This window comes from Oryzias melastigma, linkage group LG9 (genome assembly GCF_002922805.2).
Source record: "Oryzias melastigma strain HK-1 linkage group LG9, ASM292280v2, whole genome shotgun sequence".
NCBI lineage: Eukaryota > Metazoa > Chordata > Actinopteri > Beloniformes > Adrianichthyidae > Oryzias > Oryzias melastigma.
The window spans coordinates 28,245,645-28,257,935 of record NC_050520.1 but is presented as its reverse complement, the minus strand read 5'-3'; the positions used below and the strand labels follow the sequence as shown (position 1 = coordinate 28,257,935).

At 37.9% G+C, this 12,291-nt stretch overlaps 1 protein-coding gene across 1 annotated transcript in view; it reads left to right on the top strand.

The window, feature by feature from the left end:
• Positions 1-1,835: 1,835 nt before the first annotated feature.
• The window catches only part of si:dkey-112e17.1, a gene marked incomplete in the record, with an annotated part of 36,617 nt that continues 26,161 nt past the window's right edge, over positions 1,836-12,291 (top strand). Inside the window, 1 exon segment of the mRNA XM_024276377.2 lies at positions 1,836-2,064. Coding sequence (XP_024132145.1) covers positions 1,984-2,064 — 81 coding nt within the window.

Genomic DNA, 12,291 nt, shown 5'->3' with positions numbered 1-12,291 from the left:
CCTACCCAATTAAAAGCAGATTTTCAATTTATTATTCTGGTTTAAAACGATTTTGTATAATAATAATAATAATAAAAAAAGTAAGAAAAATATAGATTAAAGTACAAAATTAACAAGTGTGGACACTTCTTGTTCAACAATTTTAAACATATCAGGGTTCATTTTTAATTAAAAAGAAAAAACGTTGTTTTCAGAGAAATAAAGCAAATGCACGGTCTATTTGAATGTCTGATAGGATTAGGATCAGAGGAATTCAGGCCTCTAGGAAATGCCAGTTGCAGTGTGGCTGAAGTTGTGAGACTCTATCTACAGACAACCTTGAACATGATGCTTCAAACAATCACAGCAAGACCACCGTATGCCCAAACACCAACTATTTGGTATCATTCAGCAGCTGGGCCCTCAGGTCCATAACCATGAATTGTGATTTTTTTTCTGTCTTTTTAACCGGCATTTCTGTTAGGCAGATTAAACAATTCTGTATATGGTGTGGCAGAGAGTTTTAGATTGGGTTTTGGTTTTGTGTGACTAAAGATTTGTGTTGTATGGTGTAAATTCAGATGACACACTTTTCATTGATTTGGTGGCTGAACTAATGTTTTTTTTTTCTTGCCTCATCTATGTTTTATTTATTTTATGTTGAAAAGGTGGGGGGAAAAATGCCCAATTAAGCTATTAACTCGAGGTAAAACATTATCTCAATGTACTTATATGTATATTAAATGCAATTTTAAATTTTTTTCACATCTTTTAATTCGTCTGAACAAATAGTGTATTTCTAAAATAAATTGTACTAATGTGCACACTATAGTATGTTTGTAAATTGTATATACAGTCAGATAAGACACATTTCTAACTCATAATGACATGAAACGATGGTGTAAAAAAACTGAAAAATATAATTTAACTTCAAAACATTATGCTGTAATTTCAGAGGTTTTAATATTAAACAACTTAGTCAACAAAAATCTTATTTTGCTGGACAGCTATTTCCTGTTTGAAAATAAGGTTGACTCTAAAATAAATCTTTGGGTTTAACCAAAGTAGCACAAATGAAAAAAATAAATGTAATTAAGAAAATTTTAACAGTGCAAATATTTAGAACAGACTTAGATTAAAAAGGAATGTACTGAGACAAATAGGTTCAAGTACTTTTTAGAATAAAATTGTACTCAAGTAAAGTAAGATTATTTCAAAATAAAATGCCTCAGGTAAAAATAAAAAAGTTTTTTTTTACATATTAGGAGTAAAGGGTAACATTTATATTTATTTTAAAAAAAAGCTCATTTGCAGTAGAAAAAAGTACCAGAACTTTTTTTCCCCAGATTTCAACATTTGCAAGAAAAGTGTTGGCTGATGTAAATAAATATCAAATTTTAAAATGTTTGTTGGCTATTTACCCATTTCTGCAGTTATCAAGCAATAACATAAAAAAGTAAGGGGAAAAGTGAATAGTTCTTTTTAATTAATCTACCAAAGCTTTCTATTTATATATTTTTATGATATTATATTATATTATATTATATTATATTATATTATATTATATTATATTATATTATATTATATTATATTATATTATATTATATTATTATACTTGTTTTAGATTTATTTTTCATATGTATTATTTGTTATATTTTTAAAGTATTGTATTAAAACTAATATTAAATTATTATGATGATGATTATTATTATTATTCCTAATCAAATGTAGCAGTCTGAGTGAATGTAATTACTTGTAAACTGCACTTTAAATTATAACATTTTAACTTCTTTCTGTATTGAAACTGGAAAATAAAAACAAGCAAAAACCCAAAATACCCCAAAGAGTCAGAGCAAAGTCAGGGGTCGGGTTGCTCAGCTGTCCAGTGCTGTGTTCACAGTGAGCGATGGAAGCGCGCCCCCGACACTTCAGGTGAATGAGAGGGAAGCAGAGGAGCGGGACACTGCTCTCGGCGCGTCGCTCTGAAACGGAACAATTAGGAAAATGACTTGTATTACGTCGCTTGGGGCGCATGCTTTGATGACAGCCTGTCTCTTTTTCGTGGTGGGATGCGTTGCACAGAAAGTAAGTTGACATTCGTTTTGCTACGGAAATAATTCATAAGCTTTTCTCACCCCAGCGTTGTTTCACAGTCGTGCTCACATGCACGGATCAAGCTACGAACTCCATTGGGGAAACTTCCCGTTTAACAGATATTTGCCAATTCGCTAGTTTCTCCCCATAAAACGTGCGACAAAAGTTATTTCAAGAAAATTAACACCCAATTAATAATTTCGGCCGCTGTCGGATGCATAAAACACATCGTAGCTAGCTTTAAATTCATTTTATAGACACTTTTGCTGCGTCTTCCTAGCTAGACACAAGCCGTTAGTAAGCGGTGACATTTACCCCGAACTCTGTCAAACATTTAGCTATATTACGATTGTATGTGGCTTTTAGATTATATAATTATACCCGAATACACGGAAACTTAATTTTCCGTCCATATACGTTCTAAAAACTGGCATTGCATTTGTAAATATTAATGTTGTAGAGGTTAAAGCTTAAAAGTGCGGCTTTTTAAATGAAGTTCCGCGTGCGGCTGCTAGCAAACTTGAGTGGACAGTGCATGAAATGACTAAATCAGAGTTTTGCTAGCTTCCGAGTTATGTCATATATTTTGCCAGCTTTGTATTTTTAAGTCAATAACTGTTCATATTAGACATCTAATTTTGAAATAACCATAAACTATCTTTTATAACATTTAAAGCCTGTTGAGACCTTTGCTTAGTTTAAAATATGACGTTTGGTCAATTTTCTGTCACTGTTTTTATTCCTTTTTATTCATTTTGGTGGTTTTCCTAACATTTTCCTGAGCTTCCAAGCATTGTTTTGATGTTACAGCACATTACAGAGTGCGAGAATGGCATGCGGAGTCCAAACTGCAGAAATGAGAACCACATTGGACACAAATGTGGATTATGCTTTATGTTCTTCTACTCATTCAGACTGTAAATCCCTGGATTTGCTCCTGTAGAAGTAGGAGGAGGTCATGATTTAAACTTCAGACAGAAGTTGACAGTGGTGGATTCAGTTACTGCTATTCACCTGCTGTGACTTTCTTGTGTTGTAAAGTGGAAGTCTCCTGTGGGGGTTATTTAAGTCCAGGCTTTGTGTGTTTGTTGGAAGTGAATGGTGGTAGGTTGAGGTTTGAAGAAGTGATGCACTTAGGATAATGTGTCACTGATGTGTGAAGCTCACCAGAAAAGGAACCACATTCCCATATTTATGCTGTCATAAATTTAACCCCACGAGCAAATCTCATAGGATTTTGCAAATTCAGAAGAGCCGTCTTCCTCCGTCGGCATTATTCTTAGAACTGGACTTCAAAAGCGGCTTCTATATTGAATCGTCTGTGTTTCCTGCTTTAGTTCCTGTGTGCATATGGGTCCTGGCTATCCCTGTAATTATATGCCTGAGGGGGCATGGTAAATGATGGCTTTGTCCTTTGTTCCTCATTTGTATTAAGTTGATTTTTGGAACAGCATAAACAAGCTTGGAATTTATTCTATTCCCCCCCCCTCAGTGAAAAAAAAAACAAAACAAAAAAAAACCCTGACTCGCCCAAGTCCACAATTCAGCTCTGTGGCAGAGGGAGAGTGAATTTGATCTTTGTTTTGGTGCTCCACTCTGGGTTTCAGAAGGTTCTATTTGCGATGGAATGAGGAGACATTCATCTCTAATTGAAGTGAGTTGTGGGACAAGAGGACTAGTGAATTTGTCTAATCTTCCCACGAGTTATATGACAACATATGCTCTCAGTTTGTCAACAGATAAACATCCCACCGTGTGTCAGCAAACTGTCGTGGATAAATTGGGTAGAGTAAGGAAAGTTGCACCTACACTTACTAAATATTTACACTAATGACATATTGCTATTATTATGCAGTGAAAAACTATTAGTTTTCCTTTTTAATAATTTAAAAAAAAGCTTTAAAGTCCCACTATAATCTTCTAAAAGTGTTCCTAGTGAAGTTTTTTTTGCCCCAAATTACATTTTCTAGGTTTCTACAAAGCAGCAGGAGTTCATCAGAAATTTGCCTCTAAATTGTAAGTGGAACTGTTGGTATCCATCATCCATCTGTTTACACTCTCTCCTGCTAGCTTACAGCTCCTCACACCCCAGATGTGCAACAAAAATGGTGAGCAATTTGGAGCCATCCAGCTGTATAGAACTTGGGGTGAAACAATAGATATTCTGATATGTGTCTCACAATACGTATCAAAATATATCCCAAGACTGTACAGTCCAGAACACTTTTTCAACATTTTTTTGAACAGTATGACTTAGTAAAAAAAAACAATGCCTTGAAATGACCATGTCTCATCAAAATTAATTTTATATAATGATCACAACATTAAGCACTGCATCTGTAGACTGATATGTGGCTCAAAGTTTTGGTTGGATACCCATCCCAAATAAATACTAAGTAGTACGTGTCTCATAACAACAAAAACCGCAATGCTGACTGAGCAATTAACACAAGCTGATTCTCTCAAGATCTTGTTTAGTTTTGGTCGCGTGTAGAGCTGCTCATAGAGTTTCAGTGTGCTGGGCTGCAAACTAGCGGTTGGGAATTTAGGTGGAAAACAAAAGTAAGACGCTGAAAGACGCTCATAAATAATTAATTAAAAATCGTCTTGTCCGCATTTTAAATCGATTCAAGTATCTCCAAATGAAATATCGCAATATATCGCCTGATTGATTTTCTCTACACTCCTCCAAGTGGATGAATCAGAAAGGAGCGGAGCAGGGAGCTTGTGACCTGTCATTGTAGCTTTTTCTAGCTGCATTTTATCATCCGCTCCTGATTCACAATGATTTCAATAAAGAAAAACTAAAAAATCAAATTATAGTCCTTATATATGTCGTCCATCAAGATAAAAATGCCACAAAACATGTAAAAGACACCAAAAACAAGATTTCATTGGATTTAAAACATTGCTTCTTACAATAACAGTCATTGGACTGACATGAAATGACTCAAATAACGTGATTTTTTTTTTTTTAAATCCAAAAAGACTTATACTTGGCTGTAGGAATATCTTTGAAGATTTACACTAATTAATTCATTATTTGAGCTGGAGTTGTGTTCTATTACATAAACAGTTATAAAGCCAGAGTAGAAACGGCCAGTTGTAAAGCTAATCTAAATCCTTGGATGAACTGACAGATTTGGCTGACGAGAAAAATTTCTGCAACTGTGCTAGGTCATGGGTTTAGAAAAGAAATGCAGCTGGAATGCTTTTTTTCCATAATGGGGATAAATATAAACACTAAGTAAACATCAAAATAAAAAAGAAAATATGATAAATCTAGGGGACTTTTAAGTGCAGTTGCTTCCACTAAAGGCTTCTCACATTAGTGTAAAAAAATAAAAACCAACTAGATATTTATGCAGATTAAATCTTCAACCAAAATCGGAATAACTTTTTTCCTCCTCTTTTCTGGTTGAAACCGCTGCTCAGCTGAGGTCAGGATTCACGACAGGGTTCCAGAGTCTACCTCAAACTGCAACCGCAGCTGCAGCAGCTCGTTTCAGAAAATATGTTAATAGGTTTTTCCCCACAAACATGGAGGATAGGGCTCGAGTCTGCCGGCTCTCTGGCCCACCCAGTTATGCATCTGTGTGAGCTGTCACACAGATGCACAGCTGTGACGATTTACCGACGTCTACCAGTCCATGTGGATGCCAGGGAATATCTGACCGGGAGACTAGAGGTGTTTGGATAATTTTTGTGAAATTATTTAACCAAAAATGCGATAAAACCTGGGCTTATGGATCGGTAGCTCTTTATAGATTTAAAATTGTCCCTATGGTTGCATCTTTTCTATTTCTAAGAACCCAAAAATAGGAGTTATGGGAATTCCTGTTTGTTTACCTCTGACATAAAAAGTTGTAATAGAATTGTTGGCAGGGTCCCACCTCACCAACAGACATGCTGTTTGTGCTACATTTACTCCGGGTTTGTGTGATTATTGCGTGTTCAATAACGCACTGATCGCGGGTTCTTGAACGTACTCTTTGCATATGGTCTTCACACTGGAATACCTGATACTAGTGCATGTACTCGCAATTGGAAGAGGCTTGTTGCGAAATATTGAAGCGGGGCAAATCTCATTAATCTTGCTTCAGGTTATTTCTTTCGCATCTCTATTCCGATATACAAAAAACTTGGTGTCCATATAATTTAATCCGGGCACGAAGCACAATTATTAATTTCTTATTATTGATCAATTTTCAAACGGTTGACACTTCCTTGTTTTAGAAAGGATGCTAGCTGTACGTCCTTACCAAAGCAGAGTCCCTGATAGGTCAAAGTTCAACTGGTTTAAGTTTTGACTCTGATGCCTGAAACACACACACACACACACACCCACACACACACACACACACACACATATATATATATATATATACCTTTTATTGGAAGTGATCACTTTAACATGCGTTTCCAGTGTGAACATAAAATTAGAATGGCTTTGATTTGAGTTCTTGACTCTCTTCTTTCACCATTTGACTGTCCTGTGCAGTTTTACCAAAATTAGTTTAGCCAAACTACTGTATTTAAGACATGTTGGCTGCTTAATGTCGAGGTTCTCTCACAACCTTGGATCCTCTAGAAACACAATTTGGATTTCTTTTTTAATGTTCAGTGAATAGCCCAATAGGACAGTCGTGTGAAGTGCAGGAAAAATATCCCTTGGTATTCATTCATCTGTTTATCCCCTCATCTGTTACAGCATCCCTTCTGTTCATACTATTGACATCAAAGTAAGGCCAAGGCAGCATTGGTAGATCGTAGAAATAGCACCGCCAGCTAACACGTCTGACAAAAACAAATGAACAGCAAATATTGTCTGTAGTTGCTGCCTCCTGTGAGAAAAGCCAAACAAAATTATTGTTATCCCACCACTGATTATTTCCCGCCGGCGGTTAGCTGCCCAGCAGCCCAGAGAGTCGCTGCGAGGGCTGTTGTAGCACGCGGGATCACTTGAGTTTCATGTGTTTATGATATTTTTCTTATTTTCATCAAGACAATAACTAAAGAAAAAAGAGGAGAAAAAAAGAGGAGGCGCGAATTTGACGCGCCTGACGCGTTCGGCGTTAATGCACCATAAGACACATCCCTCTTTCCCATCTGCACACATATAGGGGAACAAGGAAGTCTCCAAGATGCAAAGATCAACTCATAGATTCCGACTCATGGTCCCTATGAAAAGTTTTAAGTCCCACAGCGTCTCAATGTCCTTGACGAAAGTCCCCGACTCCTTCAATGATCAACATACCCGAGAGATTGGGCGAGGTGACTCTCAGGAATGTTATGGCAGCCGTGGATCGAGAACGAAACTACCCGTACCAGTTTAAAGGTTTGGGCCCAGAGTTTGGCACAGTGAAGGCGGAGGCATTCTACGATGCGGCGCTTGTTCCAGGGTGGGAGGGGATAATTGTGGCGTGGCTATAGGTGGATATGATTCTTGAACCAAGGCACATCTGAGTACCCCAAAATGGACTCGTGAGATATTCCATGTCCTTTCCTACACAAGTGCCTTCATGACCCGAGCTCTCCCTGTCAATCAAAACCCCAAAAGTGTTTTGAGTTAGCCTTTAATGAATGTTGAACTTTGAGCATGTGACTAAGGCGTAAATCAAGGATTTCTATCCAATACAAACTGTGAGGGCAGAGTGTTTGGACTAGAAGAAGGTCAGGAACCCTGAAGGCCTGGATCTATCCTTCCCTCTAGTAGAGGAGCACCTCGTCTTTACATCTGTAGCTGATCGTCTATCAGTGATGGAGATAGTAGCGTTGAGTTTCAGCGTCAAATAAAATGAGTTATAATCCTCTAAATGTCCAATATCAGTGGACGGGGTGTTCCCATTAAAGTACTTTGGATGTTTGGTGTAATGTTTCTGTAAAGACTTTTTATTATCTACATTGAGGTAAACAAAAACCTTAAATTAGATTGAATGTTTTCTTATCTTCTGACAAAAGTCTTGCTTTAGTGAAAACCATTTTAATGGATTGGTCACTGGTCACCCTGATTGCTGGTCACCGTATTCTTTTAAGCCTTAAGGCTGAAAACATACCCCTCACTCACTCCTAATGTTTATCTGAGAATCAGCTCACTCATATGATGTATAGTGTTCATCAGCTGCGGCACTCCTTTACCGGGTCCTACTCGACTCATTTTGGTGGAGAATAAAAGAAAAAGAGTGTGAATGTAATTTTTCTTGCGTGAAATGCTGTTGTGGAAGCACAGACCAATGGGGTGGCGTTATTCGTCTCTTCTAGTAAACAGGGCTGGTGAGGATTCCTGCCCCCCTTTGAGGGGCCTGCCTGCCTGTTTATGAGCCAGTCGGAGACTGTTTGTGCATGAGAGGCAATGTGTGTGTATGTGAGAGAGAACACTGTTTCAGCAGAGGGCGGCTCGTGTTGCACCATTTTCACAGCGGTGTCATCAGCCTGGGTGGTTTAAAAAGAAATCCGTGTTGCAGCGAGTAGAGAGGTCAGGGTGATGGCTCTGCTCTGCCAAAACGTGCTGTAGGCCGTTGTAGAGCTATATGTAAAAAACGTGCAGCTCAAAACAACGTTTATTCTAAAGTTTAACCTTTTATTGCTCAGTTTAGAGTCCTTCACCTTTTCTTAGCACATTGTTCTTTTAATTAAAATAACTTAAAGTAATTATAATTATTATCGGGGGATTGTTTTTTTCTTAACTCCACATGCTTTTGTTGACTGTTTAATTTAATTTTCTGAATGACTTTTTCATAGACTTTACTCAAAATAAGCTACAGACCTCCTTATTTATATCTTATTTTATATAGAATACGCTAAATATCAGAGAGAAATCTGTTTCATAGTAAAAGAAATGTTTGAAATAATACCGTGGAGGACATAAGTATTTGATCCCTTTCTGATTTTGTAGGTTTGCCCACCTAAAAAAGTAAGTGACAGTCTGTCATTCTAATGGTATTTGTACACTGAGAAATGGAAAATCAAGAAATTTACCTTAAAGAGTTTGTATACATTTATTTGCATTTCATTAAGGGAAACAAGTAGAGGCTGGGTGGATCAGTGGGCTAGGTGAAGGGCTGACACGCAGGAGCCCTGGGTTTGATTCCCAGGGTTGTCCACTGATCCCCACCCAGATTGGGTCTTTAGGCAAGACCATTGACGCTGCTGCCTAACTGGGTCCCTGTGACCCCTCAAGTACGGGGCATCCGGCGTAAAAACTCTGCCAAATCACTGATGCGAAACAGTGGGTGCTGTTACACTGTGGCGACCCTGAAAGGGATAAGCCGAAAGTGAACTACTACATTAAGGGAAACAAGTATTTGATCCCATATCAACCATTACGGGTTCTGGTTCACACGGACCAGAGAAATAAACTTATAACAATACGGCTGGAATTAGTTGATGATCTCAAACCAGCTGGGTTCACAATAATCAAGAAAACAATTGATACTTTTTGCTGAGATGGTTTAACTGCCTAAATTTTGCCAATGAACGCTTTCAGGATTTAGAGAGTGAATGGGAGAAGTTGCTGCTGTCAGATGAGACCAAAACTGATCTTTTTTGGCATCAACTCAACACGTTGTGTTTAGAGGCAAATAAATACTGCCTATGACCCCAAGAACACCATCCTCATTGTCAAACATGAAGGTGGAAGCATCATGGTTTGGGATTGTTCTTCTGCACACAGCTACTTCACTGTGTGGATGGGAGAATGGACGGAGCCATGTACTGTCAAATCCTGAGCGAGAACCTCCTTCCATCCACCAGGAGCCTTGAAAAGGGTGGTAGATTGTCTTCCAACAAGAAAATGACCCAGACATACAGCCAAGACAAACAAGGAGTGGCTGAAGAAGAAGCATATCAAGATGATAGCCAGTCTCTGGACCTCAGTTCTGTAGAAAACCTCAGGAGAGAGCTGAAGCTCAGAGTTGCTAAGCAACAACCACCAAATCTTCTTCAATATTAAAATATTACAATTGCATCAACTCTGACAGCCTAGTGAAAAGTAAAAAAAATCTCAAAATCTTCACTAGTTCACATGCGAATGTAAAACAAATCCTCACTCTTAAAAAAATACCACCCCAATTTAGTTCTCTGCAACTTAACCATTTGTCTGCTGATCTGTTTTTTTTTTTCACAAGTTTTAGTTGTTCTCCGGTCAACTTTCATTTTGGCTCCAACACAATGTTCCAAAAACCAAACTTTATGCAGAGATTGTTTTCTTGGCCAAATTTGATCATTACCAGTCTGTGTGATACGTATATCAGTAGTGGTCAGTGGTGGGTTTTTGCATTCAATTAGAAAGTTTCATATCTCTCTGATATTGTCTATGAGAGTAAAAGGGGACGCAGGCATTAAACAGCTCTGTGTTGTGACTCTTTGTCACATCAATCCATGTCGTTATTGGGCGTGCTTTGTGTGCAGATATTTATTCGAGCAGGACTCATTATAAACCTTTTTAAATGATGATGTGAGTTATGTAAATGGTTTATACTGGACTAAAAGTAAATTTGTTGTTTGACATAAAAAAGCTGCTTCTCCTGTGATCTGGGTTATTTGTCAAAGACAAGTCATTTTACTATTTTGTCATTGGAACTGTCATGGTAACTGGGTCTGTGGTTATTTTTTTTAATAACATTAAAGTCAGTTGACCAAAATGTGCAATTTTGATAATCTCTTGCGTTAACTCAGATGTGTGTTGTGAGTTTTGATGATATTTATTTCTATTTTCATGAAGATTTCCCCTGTTAAGTCTGAAAATATTGTTCAGCCAGGAGTCGGAGGGGATCTGGTTTGGGGACCACAGTATTTCCTCTCTGCTCTTTGCAGATGATGTTGTTCTGTTGGCTTCATCGAGCCAGGACCTCCAGCATATATTGGAGCGGTTTGCAGCCGAGCGGAGCAGCTGGGATGAGGGTCAGCACCACTAAGTCTGAGGCCATGGTTTTCAACCGGAGAAAGGTAGTTTGCCCTCTGAGTGACGGACAATCGGAGAGGGAGATTGACTGGTGAACTTTGTAGTGATCGTTGTACCGGTCCGTTGGGCTGAAGAGAGAGCCGAGCCAGAAGTCAAAGCTATAAATTGACTGATTGATCTTTGTTTCAGTACTCACCTATGGTCATGAGCTCTGGGTCGTGACCAAAAGATCGAGGTCCCAAAGGGGCGGCTGTGATGCAGCAACAGGGCAGTCAACATCTGATCAAAATATTGCTGGTTTTATTCCTGTCTTGCCCACCCATGTGTCGAAGTGTTGCGTGTCAAAGGAGACATGGTGCAGAGCAGATTGAATGAAGGTCTACAGCCAATCAAGATGCAGAAACAGCGCAGCTGTATAAAAGAAAAAGAAAGCCTGCAAAATTCCACTGAAAAAAATCGACAAAACAGTGAGACTGTGACAGAGAAACCACAATATAGTGATGCTCCTGTATTTGTGAGTTTTACAGAAAGAAAAGGATAAAACCCAACCCTGTTTGCTCTGCCCTCTTGTTTGCTCCCTGACTTTGGAAGAAAACTTGCCATGTGGAATATTAGTGATCAATAATGCAAAATGAACAAATAGCAAAACAAAATGAAACTACCGGTAATACATAATCTCCATTTCACTGCAACAGTTTTATTTAAACAAAAGTCAACATAACTTAAATCGTAGTCCAAATGACCCACATCTATGTAGGAGGTGGGCACCCAACGTAAAAAGTCTTCATTCAGTTGGTTAATGACATGTAGGGGCTATCTGATTGGTCAAACGCATAAAAGGCTCAATTCGATTAGTTAAAACTGCCATATATTTGTTTTAGCATGTGTGTAAACTATTAAGGTAACCATTTATCACAGTTTACGTCATCTTTTCTGATATGCATTTTGCACATAAACTATACATTTTTGATTTATTGTGCAGGTGTGCTTATCACAGTCCAAAATTTATTGCCATTAAGCGTTCAAAATGCCCCTAAAAAAATTATGAAATTTAAATTGCCATCTGTTGCTCTTTCCTATTTAAAAAAATAATTAATTGTTAAATTAATTATTTTTTTTAATATGGCGCCATATTATTGACATTTTAAAGAACATGAAGTGCTTGATGAATCTTATTGACACTCAATAAGTTTTTAAATTGACATTGATTTCAAAGACGCTTGCACACTGAACTAATCAACTGTTGGTGGCTGCTTCCCTGTCCAGGGACCACCTATCAACAGTCCAACTGGGTCGGAATGACCTGCTGGCTCTTA